At 36.4% G+C, this 23,017-nt stretch overlaps 1 protein-coding gene across 1 annotated transcript in view; it reads left to right on the top strand.

Moving 5' to 3' along the window:
* Nucleotides 1-2,756: 2,756 nt before the first annotated feature.
* adamts2a (ADAM metallopeptidase with thrombospondin type 1 motif, 2a) overlaps nt 2,757-23,017 on the top strand; it is a 158,934-nt gene continuing 138,673 nt past the window's right edge. The window contains exons 1-2 of the mRNA XM_056446154.1: nt 2,757-2,943; nt 7,172-7,563. Of these exons, the coding sequence (XP_056302129.1) occupies nt 2,859-2,943; nt 7,172-7,563 (477 nt within the window). The 5' untranslated portion in view covers nt 2,757-2,858. The remainder of the gene's footprint in view (nt 2,944-7,171; nt 7,564-23,017) is intronic.

Raw genomic sequence — 23,017 nt, 5'->3', positions numbered from 1 at the left:
ATAATGCAGATTTTAAATCTTCATTCATAACAGGAATTTTGGTACTTTTGTCTCTTTTGAATAGTGCCAATCCTAGTTCATCAACCACTTTCATTGAATATAGTAGTGTGAACATTTTTCTGAGCATCTACTTTTGTGTTTCATGAAGTTAGAGGAAACCAAATAGTTTTATATCAAGCCCAAATAATTTTGCCATCTCTGTGTAATCAGAGGAGAATTTATTGGAAAAAAGCATTTTACACCATTCCATTATAAATGGTCATCAGTGTTAAAGCTCCACAGTGTTTCTCATTAAACCACACAGTAGTGATGGGCTCTTGCACGGCTTTGATCATCATCAATGCTTTCAAATATCCTGATCGTTGTACTTTTACAACCTTTACCAACAGAGGTGGTTGAAGTAAAGGTGCTGACAGATAGATGTCACATGATCCATTTCCTCCTGTGCCACAGAGATGCATTAGATATTCTTTTTCCAAGAAGCAGGCATCCAATCTCAGCAGGTGATTTATTTCAATAATCCGCTAACTTCATAACACAGCAAGATGCTTCTTCTTCAATTGCTGTGTGGTCCGGTAGAAGAAATATAATGTATGGTATTAAAAACACTATGACAGATGTACTCATTTTGTGTGTGGTAAGAAATAGAACGTGGAAGATGAGGAATGCCAGTTTATAGTAAACACCTTCTTATTCCATATTTTCATCTTAAAAGTATAATATGTGATTTTTATTTATTTATTTATTTTTATTGTGCACGCCCTCAGGATTTGTATGTACTTTAGTTCACATTCTACATCAGGGGTTCTTAATGTCTACATTAAAAGGTCCAAATTTGAATTTTTATTAAAGTCAAGAGTCCGGAACAATTCATAATACAATTCATATTAGTTTTGCAGTCCTTATGTTTGTATTTTGTGGATACTGTCGTTCAAAATGTACGCGTTTTGTTTCGTAGAGGAGTTTCACATTTCCTCTCTTTACAACTCCAATTGTCTCATTACGAATCAAGCAGATTGGCTTTGTGCTGGCTTGTGGCAAAATGGCAGTCTATTCACTTCAAGTTTTCTTTTCCGTGAGACCGACATCTTCATCCATTCAAATCATTGATCACTGCATGTCAACAAAGTCATGCAGGAAAACTGAATATTTTGCCTTAGATTTTATTTTGGCCTATACGTTATTTTATTTATTTATTTTTTTTTACAAAAACGCAAACAATTTAACAGTTCATTTACAAGGTTTATGCATTCATCAATGAAGGAAATCCACAATTTGAGTCCTTTACACATGGTCTTGCAATACAAAATGGAGTCGGGTCCAGATTGAATACCCTCACAGTCCAGAAGCCCTGTTCTACATCATCAGGGGAGCCAAGCACACTCTCATTGAGGAAATTCTTGCATGCAATAAATATTATTACACACTGACAAGTTTTGCTTTCTACACAACCAAAGAGTGTTAGATAATTCTGCTTTTCAAAAGGTTTTTAATTTTGGAATTGCAGTATTTTCAATGCTATCATTAGGCTAAAGTTAGCAGTTTCCCAGATATCCTACTTCACCTTTAATTGTAAACGTTTCTTCTGAAAAGACCCGGATTTGGCTTATTAGTTTTGGCAGACACCTGGCCCAAGTGCACCACAATGGCCACAATACACTTAAAATGAAATTTATGAAAAACTAATGTGACAATTAAAAAAAAATCATTCCAAAAAAAGATGGTTAGAGTTTATTTCAGGACTTGTTTAAAGTAACTATCCAAAAAAGTTTTGTCTAGTGATAAACACCTTTGACCTACCATTAGTCTGTGGAGATTAGTGTAATAGGTGTGGCCCTAGATCAGTCTATCAATAAAGATCAGATGTCCGTGAGTAAAAACAAACACTGGAGAGCTGATTTATAGTTCAAATTGAAGTTGCTATTCTTTATGAATATGAAATGGACATGTTTGATACTGTTAAGCTGCTTTCATTAAAGCAATAGATTGTATAAAGTGCTGAGTTGGCACAAACATTTTCACACCACTACAGTTGGATGCCTTCTTAACTACTGTTCTTTCACTGGTGTCACTTGTTCATGGATTCATTTTTATTGTTGAGAGGAAGGTGCATGTTTCCTTATTGATGTAAACACTTGCAAAGATGTTGTTAATTTTGTTTGACGCAGGTAGAATAATAATAGCGCCTTATTAGTAGGTTGTTTATTATTACTATTTATTTTATTTACATTTTGGTAGTAGTTTTTTGTAGTTTGTATTTGTAGTATTTTTTTTTTTTCTTAAAACCTATGGTTGGTCATGTGATGCAAACATGGCGGTGCCCATGAGAGGGCGACCCGCTCCACGTCCAATTTTGTTTTTAAAAAGACTGCTTTTTACCTTCTCATGCGACTGTACATCCACAGTTGACATACACAGTTGATGTACTTAGTCTAAATGTCTACAAAAAAGTACCTTTAGTGCTATGATTTCATAACACACTAATTAATTTTAATTAACACATCTCCCATCAATCTTTGAATCTATCAAACTATGTATACAAATAAACTTAATTGTGTCTAACAAGTCCATCATAGTCATGATAAAAGTGCAATTCCCCATTATTCTGACCAGAAGAAGGATCAGCTGCCGGTGGTCATCTGCTGTCAGGAGAGGATCTGCATTTCCCGTGGCCTGTGGAGGAGGAGAGAGGGCCGGACAGGGAGGGCGAGAATGAGAGCCTCTCTTCCCCAGTGCACTTTGCAGTCAGTCTGGAAGGGGAGGGGGGAAGGAGGGGGCCGCGTTCACTGCTGGATCGCTTATCTGAGATCTCAAAGTCCGCCTTTCGCCGTGCGCTCTCCCCTCTCCGCGGACCTGCCATGGATGTTACTCCTGGATGTGCATTCTTCATTATTTTCCTCCACTTTCAGCGCGCGGATACTCTTTACATCGCCAACAGTATAGGTAGGTGGAGAGGTTTGTATTGTCAGCACTGATCACGGTTACTTTATGCAGGAGATACGGATCGGTTCAGATGTCCAGCGTTATGAAGCAGCAACTCAGTTTCCATGTTTCAGCAACTTACACTTTTATATGAATGAGTTTTATAAGAATGGACGATTTTTTGTCTGTCAGCGACGTTTTTATTGAATGTGAGTGTCTGGAACTTTTCATGACATCTAAGCTGAAACTTTTATTACGGTTTAAAAGAACGTAAAACAGCATATGCATTATGCATTATATTGACCATTAACGCGTTGATTGTGGGTTGATTGAAGTCCCACGCGAGCTGTCAATAATGTAAAACAGCTGATGGATCTTGTGTCTCTTGCTTGAAATAACTGTCGCAAAATGCCGACATTAGTGTCAAGATGATGAGTACACAGAATAGTAAATTAGAAAGAAGAACCAATGCATATTATAATAGCATCAGATTAAATCTGACAAATCATAGTGTTGGCTCCCTGCAAGCTGCTCTTCTAAAGGGGTAAAGGACACTTATGCATAGAATGCATAAACACAGACAAATGTGTTGCTGTATCTCATCAGTATGATAGGAACACTGTATAAGAGAAAATGGGGTAAGATATGTGTCCCCCTCCACATCTAAAAAAAAAAAAAAAAAACCTGCATGATTTTTGTCAGGTGATCTTACTGACAGATATAAATGTAATATTTAGCTGCCTATGAATAATAAAGAAATGTGATATTGTATGTCAGGATGAATTTTCATATGGCAGACTTGAGAAAATTGAGAAGAATCTGTAGTTTAATTTAATATCTCTCCTGTTTTGTGTGTGAATGTCTTTCCTGTTTTGTGTGTTGAATGCTTTGGGGTAATTTTGTAATTATTTGCATTGGAAAATTCAGAAAATGTATTATGGTTTACAGTGGTCTTTCTAGGGCTGCACGATGTTGGAACAATTTGACATTGCAATATTTTTTCTCTCTGCGATATATATATATATATATATATATATATATATATATATATATATATATATATATATATATATATATATATATATATATATATATATATATTGTGATATGCAGTTAAAGTCAGAATTATTAGTCCCCCTGTGATTTTTTTTTTCTTTCCTTTTTTAAATATTTCCCAAATTATGTTTAACAGAGCATGGAAATTTTCACAGTATGTCTAATAATATTTTTTCTTTTGGAGAAAGTCTTATTTGTTTTATTTAGGCTAGAATAAAAGCTGTTTTTAATTTTTTATAAACCATTTTAAGGTCAAAATTATTAGCCCCTTTAAACTAAATTTTTTTTTTGATGGTCTGCAAAACAAACAATCATTATACAATAACTTGCCTAATTACCCTAACCCGCCTAGTTAATCCAAATAATCTAGTTAAGCCTTTAAACTCCACTTTAAGCTGAATACTAGTGTCTTAAAATATTATTTACTGTCATCATGGCAAAGATAAATAAAATAAGCTATTAGAGATGAATTATTAAAACTATTATGTTTAGAATTGCACTGAAAAAAATCTCTCTGTTAAAGAGAAATTGGGGAAAAAAATAAACAAGTGTGGCTAATAATTCTGACTTCAACTGTATATAAAATAAAATATTGAGTTTTCTCCAGATGACTTACTGTAAATAACTCTTTGCAAAGACTTTAGATCAGGGGTGCCTAAACTTTTTCTTATGAAGGGCCAAAAACCAAACTTGATTGAGACTAGAGGGTGAAGGTAAATATAGTTGCTATGGGTAATTTGCTAATTTATTTAATAATGTTTAGAAATTACTAGAAAACATTGTTTTATATTAACCAATACAGGTTTTTTATTTACATTTAATAATAAACTTATTACAATAAAATTAAAACAATCTCTTTTATAACAGAATTGCGCTAGTTTTTGCTTTGTTTTGTCTGCCAATGTCTTCTGCATATTTCTCTATTTGTCCACTGACAGTATTTTAAAAAATTAGATTCATTTACGACATTTAATTGAAACATTAATATTCGATTTGTATTTTTGTAGCTCAGCAATAAAACAAACAAAAAGTTACATCCAATTAGAAATGAAGATCTCTGTTTTAAACATTATGATTATGTATGTCAACATACAGTATATAGATTTTTATATGTCTGGCAGTCAAACAACATCAACCTTGTTTCTACTATATCAATGAAAAGAAAGACAATCTTTGAAAGCGCTTCTGTGAAAAAAAAGCTGGATCAAAACCTGAATAAATATAAGTGTTGCTTTTGCATGCTGGGGTCAACTAGAGCAGTTAAAGGTGCCTTATAAAGAAAATCTGGGTATAGGCCGTCAAATAATAAGAGCTCAGTATATGGAAATAAAAATGCCATGAGCCTCAAACACCATTGTTTCCTTGTTCTCATGTAAATTCCCCAAGTGTAAAACCCAAGTGAAAAGCAGCCCAATCAGAACACAATGCAGACTGTTGCGTGACTTGCTGGGCACGCCCTCAGGATTTGTATATACTTTAGGTCACATTCTATGTCATCAGGGGAGCCAAGCACACTGTCATCAATGAAATCCTTGCATGCAAAAAATATTATTACACACTAGCTACGTTTCAATCCACCTATTTTTATGCGCATAAAAATGGTTGATGGAAACGCCAAGATGTCCACAAGTTTTAAAAATGCGCATGACAAAAAAAGTCTTCACAAATCTCATGTGTTTTGACCTGTGGTTTCTGGTCATCTATAATCCTAACTCAACATTGTATATCTTGTTAATGTGGCTATTGCGGACACACATTGCGATATCAATGCTCAAACAATATATTGTGCAGCCCTAGGTCTTACAATAAATTACAATTTGAAATCCATAATTAATGACTGCATAACCCTAAAAATATGGACACATAATGACTTCCCTATGACATAGGAGACAGCAGACATCCTGAAAAACAAAGAAATAGATAGTTTCACATCTGTTTCATTTCTCCATGCCAAGAGACCAAATTAAGCAATGTGACACAGCTTACCCCACACTCCTCACTGCAATACACTTCCAAGTGTTCATCTTACATTTAACAAGACAACACCTGTAGCTTTATAAAGATGTTATTGTAAATCTATGCATGCATATGTTTGGACAGATGCACTGTCTGCATAATCTTATTTGATGTAAGTATTGCAGCTAATTTAAAGATTGGAGGAGTTTGCTGGAAGTCTCTGGAAGTTGTACTCATACTTTTAATGATGTTTCTAAAAATAAAACAAACAAACAAAAATTGCTGACAATTATTTGCATTGTGTAATTTTATGTCTTCACCAGGCTGGTTTACAGTAACGTTTAAAGCTCTAGTTTTAAATGATATCCAGATCATATATATCGTATGATCGTATATCAGACATTTAGTGCACTATTGATATGGCAGCTTGTTACATTTCTTTAATAGGATATTTCAGGATGTCTGCTGTCTTCTATATTATATTATATTATATTATATTATATTATATTATATTATATTATATTATATTATATTATATTATATTAATTTTATATAATATGTATTATTATATTTATTATATTATAATTTTATACTATATTTATTATATTATATTATATTATATTAATTTTATGTTATATTATATTATTTTTCATTATATACATTTGATATTACATTTATTATATTATATTATATTATATTATATTATATTATATTATATTATATTATATTATATTATATTATATTATATTATATTATATTAATTTTATATTATGTTAATTTTATATTATGTTAATTTTATATTATATTATATTATATTATATTATATTATATTATATTATATTATATTATATTATATTATATTATATTATATTGTTAATTTTATATTATATTATATTATATTATATTATATTATATTATATTATATTATATTATATTATAATTAACTTTTGTTTTAATAAAAAATAATATAATTCTATTACATTATATTATAATAATTTTAGGACAATGCAGTACGCTTCCATATATTCTTATACATTTAATGAGACGGCACCTGTAGCTTTATATAGCTGTTATTTGAAATCTAGACATGCATGTGTTTGGACAGCTGCACTGTCTGCATAATGTAAGTATTGCAGCTGATTTAGAGATTGATGGAGTTTGCTGGAAGCTTGTGGTGCAGACGGTGAAATGTATTGACTTAGCGTTTGTGAATGTGTGTAACACTGTGTCCTGGCAGATTCCCTGCAGCATGTCCTGAGGGAGTACGGGCTGGTGAGGCCGGTGAGCGTGGATGCAGACGGGCACTTCCTCACCCACGCCGTCTCTGCCAGCCGCTTGAGTGGGCAGGGGTCCCACCGGCGCAAGAGGAGACAGGCCAACCAGGAAGGAGAGACGGACCACCTGAGGCTCCGGGAGACTCTCTTTTATAATGTCACTGTTTTCGGACAGGAGTTTCACCTTCGCCTCAGGCTCAATTCCAGGCTTGTGGCTCCGGGAGCTAAAGTGGAGTGGCTGGAGGATGATAACCAAACACACTCAGAGCCCTTGTTGCCCAGTGACTGCTTATATGTGGGTTATGTTACCAATGTGCAGGATACATCCGTGGCTATCAGCAATTGCGATGGCCTGGTAAGTTAGTTTGATCTGATACAAAAAGCATTACTGCATGATGAAATGTGGGTTAATGACATTATCCCTGTGTTTGAAATCTTAAAAATACTATTCATTTAAATAGAAGGCAGGAAAAATCACCAAGGCTACATTTATTTGCGTATCGCTGTTAAAAAAAACATAATTTTTGTGAAATATTCTCACATTTTAAAATTAGAATAGAATAGAATTGCAATAGAATGCAAATTATTCCTGAAAACAACATTTGTAATATTTTGGTACATTTTATCATATCATGTCAATTTTGTTCATTTTTATGTCATTTTAATTCAATTATTAGATAGATAGACTGATTGATAGACAGACAGACAGACATACTGATTAGATAGATAGATAGATAGACAGACAGACAGACAGACAGACAGACAGACAGACAGATAGATAGATAGATAGATAGATAGATAGATAGATAGATAGATAGATAGATAGATAGATAGATAGATAGATAGATAGATAGATAGATAGATAGATAGATAGATAGATTCATTAGAGCTTTTGATAGATAGATAGATAGATAGATAGATAGATAGATAGATAGATAGATAGATAGATAGATAGATAGATAGATAGATAGATAGATAGATAGATAGATAGATAGATAGATAGATAGATAGATAGATAGATAGATAGATAGATTCATTAGAGCTTTTGATAGATAGATAGATAGATAGATAGATAGATAGATAGATAGATAGATAGATAGATAGATAGATAGATAGATAGATAGATAGATAGATAGATAGATAGATAGATAGATAGATAGATAGATAGATAGATAGATAGATAGATAGATTCATTAGAGCTTTTGATAGATAGATAGATAGATAGATAGATAGATAGATAGATAGATAGACAGACAGACAGACAGACAGACAGACAGACAGACAGACAGACAGACAGACAGACAGACAGACAGACAGACAGACAGACAGACAGACAGATAGATAGATAGATAGATAGATAGATAGATTCATTAGAGCTTTAGATAGATAGATAGATAGATAGATAGATGGATGGATGGATGGATGGATGGATGGATGGATGGATGGATGGATGGATGGATGGATGGATGGATGGATGGATGGATTGATTGATTGACTGTCAGACAGACAGACAGACAGATTTCATGAACTGTTCTTATACTGGATATCCGGCTGAGGTCCTTCCTGCAGGTTCTGTGTGTGCTTGACTGGCATGGTTAAAGCTATTACAAGAAAGCTGCCAGTCACAACTCATTGACATCACAAGAAATGATTCTACAGTGTGCAGTGCACCTCGTTTATGTACCAAACAGCATCACTTTACAAAAGAAGCAATGTGAACCAGTTCTTCTTACAAATCGCCCCTTAAAAAGCTATTTGGCCTTGGCAGTTGTCTTTGAGTTAGAGATGGACATAGATATCATTCATGTGTTTATATATTGGATGAAACTGAAGGAATTCTCATAGCCTGCGGTGGTTTGAATGTGGTAGAGAGAAGTGGAAAAGTGGTTCTTTTTTTTTCAAGCACAGTTCAGCTTTGGCTTTTTTAAGTCCAACATGGTAATGTTACAGATTGCCTTCTTTCTAAAAACTCAAACCGATTGTCCTAAAAAGCTTCCTATTATGTAACAACTTATCATTACAGGATATCTCTATTGTCTGGACGTGTTTTCACAGTGGACTACTATGCAAAAAGTGCAGTCGTGTTAGTGACTTTCGCATTCAAAAAACTGGCCCATTGTCAGTATTTTTATGATGAAGCACAACTCAATTTAGACTGCATTTAATGGCAAAGCATAGATTTTAGTCAGGTCAGACATCATATAGAATTTATGAAAACGAACATATGAAAATGACATAATTTACATAAAAAGACATAGTCTTTACCATGGCATTCTAAGAATTTAGATCACATAGTTTTCACAACTCTTTGGTGTTTTTATTTCTGTTGAATTTTTTGGAGTTGTGTTCCTTTGATTCCTTTGAATGCACCGTTGTCATTCTTGTCAAAAAGTAAAGATGGCTGTCCTGACTGAAGGTCATTGGCTTGTGCTTATTTGTCTTTTTACTCTGGGCACAGTTGCTGTAATGTGAATCCAAGTTCAGTTTTTTTGCTGGTGCCCTTACTGAGTTGGTCTTGTTTCAAACTCATTGAAGTGTATTGGAACTCAATTTACATAATGGTGTTGTTAGTGATAAAAAGGTAATCTGCATAAAATTTCATTGTTTTGAATGTACATCTTATGGAGGCACCTTTTTACTACCTACAACCTGATTTATTTGAGGAGATGATTGCAAAAAGTAAAGGAAAGTCTTGACACAGCCAAGGATGATGACCCATACTCAGGGCCGGGGTGTCCATAGAGGTGACCTAGGGCGGCAGAATAGTGAGGGCTATTCTGTGAGGGCCACTCCCACCCCCCCTACCCCTCGTTCTGTACTTTCAGCCGTGACACACTTATATTTTGCACTTATTATGAATGATTAAGGCCCAGGACTACTACGTTTGCCACCATCTGCTTCATCTTGCTCCTCAAGATTTGGTCCTAATCCCAATTCCATTTTTGTACCCCTAACCCCTTCCCCTTGGCCCTTCAAACAGAGTGTGAAAGGGAAGGGCTTTAAAATTTACCTCTAAGAAATGGGACACCACTACAACACCTGCACACGTCATCATATGTCATTGTGATCTCTTACTTCATATGAGATTGACAACAGCGACTGCTGTAGTTATTCCAGTTGTGATATATTTTGGTATTTATCTTCAGGAAATCACTGAAGGCAAATATCATGTTGTCATAATGTATATATATATAATGTGGCAATAAGATTGTAACTGTACTGTGCATTTACACCGTGGCCATATTCATCTATGGAAACACACGAAAACAACATTAACATTATAGCAGACACTGAAAAAAGGCCATTCCCAGCCACTAGACTTTCTAACAGGTTATTCGAGTGTCATCGTGTGTCAGATGTGAAAGTATGTTGTGGGACTGCTAGACAGAAGTTATTATTATGGATTATAGATATCGAAATTTTGTGTGTTTTTAGGGTTTTTTTTTTTTTTAAGTATGATGGTAAAACATGCTGTTATGAATGTAATAAAACATATGCTTGTTTGTTGGAAAGACAAAAAATACTAATTTGTGCATCTCCTGACTTCCTTGTGCAGCCATGCTGCCGTTGTAGACGATGTATTCTGGGAAATTTCATACCCCTTTGGTTTCGAGCGTGGTCCAGAAAAATCTTTTCGAGGCCTATCTAGCCCTTCTCCTTAGCCCTACTCCTTCAAGCTAAAGGGAATTGGGACACCCCTACCCTTCACATAAAATGAGGGGTAGGGGTAGAGGTAGAATTGGGATTGGGTCTTGGTCTCCCTTGGTACATTGGGGGTAGGATGGCTCTCTGATTCCCCTCATGACTTTACCCTTTGACGTATATCCTCCATCTCCCTTCTCCCCCTATTTACGATGTCCTCATAACACAATTTCAACTCAGGCTTATTGGAGATACATGCCAAGGGCTACATTTTGGAGCCACGTGCATGGGACTATGTCTGCTTGCAGTCATCCATTAGTGGCTGCTGTGTACATTTCTGCAAATCTCAAATGCGTTACTGGGCTACGTTTTCTCATACGTGCCATTTCTTGTAAATCCACAAGAGGCCGCTGTGAACATTTCTGCAAATCTCAAATACATTACTGGGCTACATTTGCTCAACGTACATGCCATTCTTGCGCACATCTCTGAAAAGATTGCAACAGCTACCCACTTTCCTACATCCAAGCGATAGTGTTTTCAAGTCCAAGCTAGTAGAGAAAAGCACATCGTGGAAATGTGGTTTTACCACAATTTCACATTGCTTAATTTTTTTTTTGGTTTTGTTCTACCTGGTTTCTAGAACTGTCTTTTACCAGACTCAAACCCCAGTTTACTTCACCTCCCTAATCCAACGCTGTACAAGGTGAGCTACAGAGCAAACTGATCTTGCTGGTAAAAAAAACATCCATTCGAAGGTAAGAGAGGATCGTGTGAGCTCTAGGCAAGGCAAGGCAAGTTTATTTATATAGCACATTTCATACACAGTGGCAATTCAAAGTGCTTTACATAAACAGGAATAAAAGAAACAATTATAAGAGAATTAAAAACAAACATAAAAATGGTAAGAATAAAAATAAAATAAAAGCTGATAAAATGTGTTATAAAAGAATTAAAAAGAAGAGAAAAACATAGTAGTCGGACGTAGCACAGTGCTCATTCAGTAAAGGCACAGCTAAACAGATGTGTTTTCAGTCTTGATTTGAATGTGCCTAATGTTGGAGCACATCTGATCATTTCTGGAAGCTGATTCCAGCAACGAGGGGCGTAGTAGCTGAAAGCCGATTCACCCTGCTTTGACTGAACTCTTGGGATTTCTAATCTATTTGATCCTAAAGATCTGAGTGATCTGTTAGGTTTGTATTCAGTGAGCATATCTGTAATGTATTGAGGTCCTAGGCCATTTAGTGATTTATAGACCAGTAACAATACTTTAAAATCTATTCTAAATGTGACTGGGAGCCAGTGTAAAGACCTGAGGACGGGAGTGATGTGCTCTGATTTCCTGGTTCTGGTCAGAATTCTGGCCGCAGCGTTCTGGATGAGCTGCAACTGTCTGACTGTCTTTTTGGGAAGGCCAGTGAGGAGGCCATTACAGTAATCCACCCTGCTGCTGATAAAAGCATGAACAAGTTTCTCTAAGTCTTCACTGGAAACAAAGCATCTAATTCTTGCAATGTTTTTGAGATGATAGTATGCTGATTTACTAACTGCTTTGATATGACTATTGAAACTCAGATCTGACTCCAGAGTCACACCAAGATTCTTGACCTTATGTTTTGTTGTTTGACCCTTAGAGCCAAGGTACGCATTCACCTTGAGAACCTCATCTCTGTTCCCAAACGCAATGACTTCAGTTTTCTCTTTGTTTAACTGAAGAAAGTTTTGGCACATCCAATTGTTAATTTCATCAATGCATTGGCAGAGGGTGTCAATGGGGCTGTAGTCATTAGGCAGTAAGGCTAGGTAGATCTGAGTGTCATCAGCATAGCTGTGGTAGGAGATTTGGTTCTTTCTCATTATTTGGCTCAGAGGGAGCATATAAAGGTTGAACAGGAGTGGTGCCAGAATCGAGCCTTGTGGGACTCCACATGTCATGGGTGTCCACCCTGACCTATGGTCACCTATACTGACATAGTAACCTCTTCCTTCAAGGTAAGATCTGAACCATTTGAGGACCGTCCCAGACAGCCCAACCCAGTTTTCCAGCCTATCCAGAAGTATGCTGTGATCGACAGTGTCAAATGCAGCACTGAGATCGAGCAGTACCAGCACTGTTAGTTTGCCTGAATCTGTATTTAGGCGGATGTCATTGATTATCTTTATAAGGGCGCTCTCTGTACTGTGATGTGGTCTGAAACCAGATTGAAAATTGTCCAAACACCCCTTGTAGATTAGGAACTTGTTAACCTGGTTAAAAACAACTTTTTCAATGATTTTGCCAATGAAAGGGAGATTTGAGATGGGCCTGTAATTGCTCAATATGGTGTTATCCAGGTTGCTCTTCTTCAAGAGGGGTTTAACAACTGCAGTTTTAAGTGAGTTAGGAAAAATCCCCGAGAGAAGTGAAGCATTTACCACTTTTAGAAGATCCATTTCTAAGCAGGTCAACACCGTTTTAAAGAATGATGTGGGGAGCGTGTCAAGACTGCAGGTTGATGTTTTCATAACTTGCACGATCTCTTCTAAGATTTTGCCATTAATTGCCATGAAATCGGACATAATGTCTGATTTCTTAAGTTGTGGTTGAGCTAGTCTGACGTCGACACAATTTGGCTGATTGGATGAGCTGATTGCCTTTCTGATATTATTGATCTTGTCAGTAAAGAAATGAGCAAACTCACTCTACTGGTGCTCCTATTGGCTGTCGCTCAGGAAAGTCACTTATCATTTGCATAAAGTTAAAGGATTCTCAACTTTGTCGCATCGCTCGACACGCCCACCTGGTCGCCAACAGTCGCTGTCGCTTTTATAGACAGAGGTTGCCGGAAGTCGCAAGCTCTCCGTTGAAATGAACGGTCACTTGTCGCTTTGCCACTGCGAGTCGCTTGTGATGTGAAGCTTACGACCAGCTTCTACATGCAGTATTGGGTTTGTTACCAAAGTAAGGTCCTGCGTTCACATGACAACTTTTTACATTGCTAATTGTTAAAGGGTTAGTTAACCCCAAAAAAGAAAATGATTGCATAATTAAATCAACATCAGTGCATCTTAGATGTTTAAATGACTTTCTTCTTTCAGCTGAATCCAATCAAAGCTATTTCAAGATTTATCTTAGGCTTTTACAGCTCTCCAATGGCAATGGTCAGCTAATTTTTATTATCAGTACAGAAAAAAATTGAATAAATTACATCCATCTATAATAAAAAGTGCTTCAAGCCATCCATTATCTTTTACTCCAACCCAGGCTCATTCTGAAAACGTTCCCCTATATACATTTCTACGTCCCAGGAGCTACGTTTTTTTTTGCAGTTTGTAGCTTGCAGTCACTGTGTACACTTTTTGAGATCTCAATTTCGAGACAATCCTCGCTGCAGCCCGCAGCTTGATAATGTATTTGACTAGGTCCACTACGTAGTTGACCATGGCCTACACCTCCCCCTACCCTAAACCCAACCATCACAGCAGCATAGGTGTTACCTTAGTGGGCGGTACAAAATCCACTACATAGTTGACGATCACCTACAACTCCCCCTACCTTAAACCCAAACGTCACAGTAGCATGGGCAATACCTTAGTAGACGGTACAAGGTCCACTACGTAGTTGACTAAGCCCTACACCTCTCCCTACCCTAAACCCAAACGGCATAGTAGCATGGGCGTTACGTTAATGGGTGGTACAAGGTCCACTACATAGTCGATGATCACCTACACCTCCCCCTACCCTAAACCCAACCGTCACAGTAGCAAGGGCGTTACCTTAGTGCAGGGGTTTTCAAACTGTAGGGCGCGCCCCACCAGGGGGGGGCGCCAGCACCTATTAAGGGGGGCACGAGACATTGAAGCGTGCACTCGAGTAAATTTATGATGACAATTTTTATGCGTTCACTAGAGCAAATATGATTAACGTTAGCTCCACAGCTAACTATCGGGCACCTTTAGAGTTAAATATATACAAATAAAGTGGAGCGGGTGCTTTTTAAAATGAATGACAGTGAATAAATGAAAGTCAAACTGGTGAGGGTCTGACAAAAAAGTGCCCTTCTGAATTAAATCAGCAGGAAGCCCTTCGGATCTTTCACTTACTTTGAAGACACTACTGACTATGTTTACATGGACATCAGTTATTTGCCTTAATAAGACAATAATGTAATTAAGGTGTTACGTGAAGTGCTTTTTGAATGTTGCTTCACCAGGCTATTTACGTTTCCTGCAGAGGAAATGTTGGTTGTTTTATCCTTAATTTTTCAACTTTACTGCAGTTCGTTTCAAGTTTCACTTTCATTCATGAACATATCATTCACACTCCCGTGACAAACTGTGGTATTAGACGCAAATATAAAGTAAGGCCTGCAGAGGAGTGTTGTTTTATTGGAAAGCTGAATGAAAGAAAAAAAAAACCTCATTTCGTGGTGTGTGTACTTCAATAATGCCACTAATATATGCACACTCCTCATATCTTAATTCCATTTCTGTTTAGTTCAGTTATGACTTTAGTCGGATTAAGGTAATCAAAAATCGCTGTTTACATGGTAGACTCTTAATCGGAGTATTGTGCTAATCATATTAAAATCATATTAAAGTATTGTTGCCCATATAAACATACTCAATGTTCGACTCAACCACACCATCAGGGCTCTGCGATCTTGGCTTTGCGAAGCAGCATTTTCTGTATGTACGTACATCAAAAGCAAGTATGCTATGGCTCATGCTTATTGGCAGTGTAAGATGATTTACAGTTAGTCGTGTCAGGAATCTAACCACAGATTAGCATGTTGTACTCACAGAAACAGGCTCAGCCATCACACTGAATCAGGTAGCTGTATATTTATGTTTCAATGTAATTAGGCTGGCTTGTGTAGCAAGCCAGACTACTGTTATCTTATTTTTCTTCTGAACAAAAAACAAAACGCATCTCCTCCTAGAGCTTTCGAGCTATGACCACCAAACTCACACCAGACCTCCAAATTGGTCTGGCTCGGGTTGTTATATCTTTTCCGACTGATCCGACTTTCGGTTTTCCAAAAAAACGTCCCGGGACCATCGGAAAAATCCTATAGACTTAACATTGAGTCAAACTTTGTGAGCTCATAACTCTCCATCAGACTGTCACACAGACTAATGGCTGAGCTCATTTATCTCAGTCTAGCCAGCAGCCAATCACTGATGGCCTTTTAACTTTCTAGCAACACCCTAACAACCAGATACTGCACCCTAGCAACTGTCCCATAGACTGCCATTATAGAGGCCCAGATTAATATTGTCATGCTGCAGTGTTATAGAGACATGGGGGTTGTTTTTAACTGTACATACTGGCAAGCAGCTTTGATACATCATCAGTCTAAGCTGTCAATCAACTCCATAGCAACAAAACAGACTAACCTAGCAACGATATAACAGCAGCTATATCTCAGTATCAGAACATCGTAGAGAAGCGAGGGTTGGCTTGTTTGACTCATGCAAGCACACGATACATCCTGTATGATTCACATGCTAGCAATGACTAGCAACATGCTAATAATGATTAGCTAAGTACTTTAACATGCTAGAAACGCTTACTAAATCGAGGAAAATCTACAGAACACTGCTTTATCTATCTATCTATCTATCTATCTATCTATCTATCTATCTATCTATCTATCTATCTATCTATCTATCTATCTATCTATCTATCTATCTATCTATCTATCTATCTATCTATCTATCTATCAACATGCTAATTCATGCTAGAATCATGCTAATAACATGCTAATTCATGCTATCTATCTATGTTTTCATACTTTTTAAAACTGTTTTAAACTAAATAAACTATTACCAACATGCTTTCTCAAGCCAGCCTCAAAGTTTGTCTCGACGAACTTTAATAATCTAGTTAATGCTGGACTCTTTAAACGCAGCAAGTAATATGCGAATGATGTTTGCGCATGCATTATAATTTTATCTTGAGGGAGGGGTGCCTGAGGCACTAACCCCTGCCTTAGTGGGTCAGTACAAGGTCCTCTACGTAGTTGACGATCGTCTACGTCAGCAAGCTGTGGGCTGCATAAATCCACCAGAGGCCGCTGTCGACTGGCTGACTGACTGACTGACTGACTGACCAATCGACTAACCACTCTCCTCTCTCCCTAAACCCAACCAATAGTGTTTTCAAAAGCACTGATTGAAAGCAATCCAGAAAAAATCCCTCACCTAACTTTTACCATGTTTTCAGTTTTTACCACATTCTCATTTACTTGTTTTTTTTTATTTTTTGAGGTTAATTTTTAGGCGCATTAGTGCCATCAGCTGGACACAGTTTTTTTCACTTCAACCCAATTTTTTGTGTCCCTGCAGACAGTGTATGCGCCAGAGTGCACACGAAAGGTGAATATTGAGGCAGAAGAGTGCTTGTGTGGAACTTGTTCATCTGCACTCATCCATGGCTGAGTATACTTTGAAGGCTGTGCACGAGATGGAATGGAACGTGGAAAATGAAGTATTCCCTAGCCTGATGGATTCAAGCCTTTTTGAGTGCAATTTTTATTTTTATTACAATTAAAAGAGATAAGAACACAAAATTAGAAATTTTGTAAAGTGAACAGCATATCAGGTTCATTGAACTATTATTTGAACAACTATTATTGAACAATTATTTGAACTGTATGAACACAAATAGTCAACATGAACATTCAATCATCTATGCTTTCTCATTTATGGGTGAGCTGGCTCTTTAAGGATTTCATGGCCATGGAAAATCTTCAAATTACCAGAAAGATGGTAGGAAAGTGGACCTAACCAGCTTTCTGAATAAAGGGAGTAGCTCATTTCTGCTCTGTTTAGGCCTTGACCTCATGGATGGATATAGTAGCCTTTTACTGTCTATACTTGTAACTTTTTGGCGTTCCTCACACGGAGGGTGTTACATTTCTGTGCCTGGAGCCTGTTTAGAGCATGTCTGGGCAGCTTCGGAAAACACTCCAGAGTGACCTCACAAGTACAAGCCCCTGCTCCGCCGTCACTGCAGACTGAGAGGCGGGGGAACAGTAGCCCCGCAGTGAACTCACACACACGTACAGCACCACAGGAGAGCAGGGCCTGGCTTTTAGTAGAGTGGATTTCTGGATTATTCCATTTGACCAACAGGGTTTTCACTCCGGAGATGGAATCTAAAGGGAAACAGTCACCTTTTTACATTCCTTATTAAAGAGTAAAAGGAATTTAATGTTGCATTTGGGGAGAACTTCCCTTCCCTTAAGCTAAATGCAGTCTATTTCAGCATATCCGCTTTTTACCGGTAATTGTTTTATTCTTAAGCACTTTTTTTGCACATTCGGGCAAATTCATGAAGTTTCACCACTTTTCCATGCAGTATTTCAGCACAAAACTTTCTTTCGAGCAAAACTAAGCATTATTGTGCTATCATTGCTAGAGAAAAAGTTATTTGATTCACTATTGTTGTTTGTTTATTTGATCATGGCAGCATTAATTCATCACAAGATTGTCCAATAATGAAGAAGACCAAGAGTACAGCTTTACTCATCAATCAAAATCATTTAGCTATGAGTAAGTTGCTGTTTTTTTAGTCAATTTTAGTCCTCGGAATGAACAATAAAGTCTTTGTCATACAATATTACGTTCAATGACACTTTAAAAGTATAAGACTTCACAACCCAACTGCGTGATGTAGACTGCGTATTCAGTTCCATTCATATTTAATGTCTGAACCACCCACATACACACAGACAACCACACATGCCTAATTCTTATATAATAGGAGTTTGTGGAAGAACGGAATTACGTAAGTCCAGGAGCTAGAATGAATTTTATGGTAATTAAGGCACACTGACCTTTCTTAACAAACATATAATCCATTATGTGGATATTCATATTATAATGAATTCTGCTTTCCCATATGAATGTGGTAGACCTCAATGAAGAGCATTGTTTTTGTTCTCAAGGAGCCCAAATTTAATAATATTTAATAATAATTTCTAGTAACTTTACTTTAGCACGGTGGCACAGTGGATAGCACAATCACCTCACAGCAAGAAGGTCCCTGGTTCAAACCCTGGCTGGGTGAGTTGGCGTATCTGTGTGGAGTTTGCATGTTCTCCCCATGTTTGCGTTGGCTACCTCTGGGTGCTCCAGTTTCCCCCACAATCCCAAGACATGCGGTATAGATGAATTTTCTAAGCTAAATTGTCTGTAGAAAATGTGTGTGAATGTGTGTATGGGTGTTTCCCAGTGTTGGGTTGCAGGTGGAAGGGCATCCACTGTGTAAAAACATAATAATCATAAGTATATGCTGGATAAGTTGGCGGTTCATTCCGCTAAGCAGAAAAGAAAATTAATGAATGACTTTACTTAAAGGTGGTGTTCATATGACTGCCCTTCAATCTTTAGAATCACAACACAGCGCATGTCATAAATATGGATAAGATTGCATACATGCTTATGACAACTGTCATTAAGTGTAATTTGTTCAGTTATGTCATTTTAAATACAAATGTGACATTGTTTTGACAACTTTACATCATAACTGTTATGTGAGGACACTGGACAACGAAGTTGAGGATCCAAATGCAGTTTTATTAAGAGATTTGTCCAGCAATCAAGGGTAAAAACAGGAACAAACAGGTGTATGCAGAGTAATCCAAAGTGTGGTCGGTAAACATGTGAATGGTACAGGCGGCCAACTACACTTAAGCAAAGAAACAAAGCAAAGGTCAAACATGGCAAGGCAAGGCAAGGGAAACGCATCAAAATGTGCATTAAATAGTATAACAAGACTAAGCAATGTGTGTAAAGCCATGTTCACACTGGACTTTTCACTCCATATACTGTGTCAGACCGGTACCGCAAGCTTGTGCGGCAAGTTTGCAGTTCGCTGCATTGCAAAGTTCAAGCTTTGTGAACTCTCACCTGTGAAATCGCATCACGTGACTGCGTGAGACCAATCAAAGATCAAAACATGACCTCTCAGGACAGAAATTTAAATATGAGTCAATCATTCACTTTTTAAAATTTCTAATCATCTCGTTTAATCCTGCCCCTTTTTGCAGCGCCGTACAATACAATTTTGCATGCTCAAACTCTAGTGCGAGCGTGGAATAACAAAGTGAGCAGTCTATAAAGTCTGAGTAATCAGTCTTTGAGTAGCTCCCAGCTGTGTGTGTGTGTAATCAAAGGTAAACCGGAACAGGTGTGAGAGAGGTGCATGACAGAATTTGTAGTCCTTTGTTGTTCATAAGGTGACAGGATTGCAGTCCGGGTGATAATGAATGCTCTCCAGAGATCTATAAGGGTTAGATTACTGGTGGTTGTGACAATAACGTAGTCTTTGTCATGACAACTTAAATTCATGATATCAACTAAAGTGGTACAAGTTGAAAATTCTGCCATGTCATGATTATAAAAGTGTCAAGACTTTTCAAGTAAAGTGTTACCATTATTTCTTACCAGCCATGAAACACAAATAATGTACATATTAGCTGAAGTATGTATTGAGGGCATATAGATGCTGCTTATGCCGAGTTCAGACTGCATATTTTTCAAAGTAGTCGTGTCACAGATGTTTTCAATGGATCGACGACAGGGGATTTCACACTGCATGACTTTACAATAAGAAGAATCGCTCTGTCCAAACGTCTCACAACCAAAAACATGTAGTATATCTTTTGTTATTAACTACATAATGAAAAAGAAGCCTTTAATGGGATAGAAATTGTTAATATTTGCTCACCAGGGTTTAAAGAGAATTAGCAATTTCTCTTTGACCCGGTTGTGATACTGCTCACATGACACGTCAAAAAGACACGGGTGCTCCTGCCAAATTTCTGCTAGTTTTTCCTCCATTTTTTGGGTCCAAATAAATTGAAAATGAGTGCTTTTAACTTCTCCCTCAACCTCCCGCTGGCCTGCAGATATCCATGCTAGTGAATGCTGCTCTCTCATTTGCTGTAGCTGATCGCCGATGTTATTTTCAGTCAAAACACTGCATGATTTGAATCGCCGACAGCTCCAGATATAGTAACTAGTAACTAGTTACTTTATTCAAAAAGTAACTCAATTACTTGAGTGATTACTTACAACAAAAAGTAATGCGTTACTGTTAAAAGTAATTTTTGAGTTACTTTTTCAAAGAACATAATGCCCTTATAACATCACTTCAGTGCTGCATGGAGAATTCACTGTTGATCAGCTTCACAATTTTAATTAATTTGCATTCTCACAACTAAAACATAAGACAGACTTAAATAAAAAGTAATTTTTAAACACTGATTTATTTAAGGAAAAAAAAAGTTGAAGTCAGAATTATTAGCCCCCCTGAATTCTTAGCCCCCGTTAATTTTTTTCCCCAATTTCTGTTTAACGGAGAGAAGATTTTTTTTAACACATTTCTAAACATAATACTTTTAATAACTTATTTCTAATAACTGATTTATTTAATCTTTGCCATGATGACAGTAAATAATATTTGACTAGATATTTTTCAAGACACTTCTATACAGCTTAAAGGGACATTTAAAGGCTTAGCTATGTTAATTAGGTTAATTAGGCAAGTTAGGGTAATTAGACAAGTTATTGTATAACGATGGTTTATTCTGTTGACTATCGGAAAAAAAAAATTAGCTTGAAGGGGCTAATAATTTTGACTTTAAAATGGATTTTAAAAAATTAAAAACTGCGTTTATTCTAGCCGAAATAAAACAAATAAGACTTTCTCCAGAAGAAAAAATATTATCAGACATACTGTGGAAATGTCCTTGCTCTGTTAAACATAATTTGGGAAATATAAAAAAAAAGAGGGGGGTAGTTGGCCGCCTAATAATTCTGATTTCAACTGTAATTATAAACTAGCAGAATAATATATTCAGAAACAAAAAAGCAAAAGCTTCAGCATCATAAAAGTTGTATTTAACCTTTAAACATGTTCCTTCACAGCTTGAGTATGAAAACTAGCAACAACAAACACAAAACCTTTATGAAATAATAAATGAAAGTAATCTTAATTATCATTTAGAATCAATTTGGTGAAACTCAGAACCAAAAAATCTGCAATTATAAACAATCATCAATTTCATGCATATTAAACAAAACAAAAACATAACAGCTGCTCAAAAATGAAATCTATGGGCAATTTTCAAACTAACCACACATTAAATTTTGTATGTCAAAAACCTATGGGAAGTAAGCTGTGCTTACTCAAAGAGCAAATTCTGCTGTTGTAAAACAGATATAAAAATATGTTTATTAATAAAAAAAAAAAATCACAGCATTTTTTAGAGTAATACCACGGCTGGCAACTTTTGGTTTTAGCTTGGAGTAAGAATTTTTGCCCTGCCCCCACACCCAAGCCCAATCCCCATTTATTTATAAATACATAAAAGTTATACATATATTATTTTAATAAATACTGTTTATAAAATATTTATTATAAATGAGAGTATTATTATTATTATTCTATTATAAATAAATAAATATGTTAATATAAATATATTAAATATATGATATTAATATAATATATATTAAATAAATCTATTAATTTCATTAGATTAAATTCTATAGGCAATTCTATTGAACACAAAAAATATGTTTTATAGAATCTGTTGAGTGTTGTCTTAGACTGGGCTCATGGCAGAGAATTAGGTTTATTATGTCTTACCTTCCTGACTTGTCATCCCTCCTTTCTACTTCATACAAAAAAATCTATCAGGAGCTACGCTTAGACAAAATAAGATCATCATCATATTATTTAAACTTTAGTTTTGTCGACTTCCACAACTCACTGCATGCCGACACCTGTACATAAAAGACTGTTGCCCCTGCCATAAAATGCACCTCTTCTGAAATGTGCATATAGTCAGTTTTTGATTTTACATTTATTTGTAAAACCGTTTTAAAATGAGTTTCACTTGTTTTTGTTTTATCCATCAAAATAATAATCATAGGGCGAAGTGGTGGCGCAGTGGGTAGCGCTGTTGCCTCACAGCTAGAAGGTCGCTGGTTCAAGCCTCGGTTGGGTCAGGGGGCATTCCTGTGTGGAGTTTTGCGTGTTCGTGTGGCGTGGGTTTCCTACGGGTGCTCCGGTTTCCCCCATTAGTCCAAAGACATGCGCTATAGGTGAATTAGGTAAGCTAAATTGTCCGTTGTGAATGAGAGTGTATGGATGTTTCCTTGTGCGTAAA

Source organism: Danio aesculapii, chromosome 21 (genome assembly GCF_903798145.1).
Source record: "Danio aesculapii chromosome 21, fDanAes4.1, whole genome shotgun sequence".
NCBI lineage: Eukaryota > Metazoa > Chordata > Actinopteri > Cypriniformes > Danionidae > Danio > Danio aesculapii.
Note: the sequence above shows the minus strand (reverse complement) of the source record. Positions and strands in the feature narration are given on the sequence as shown.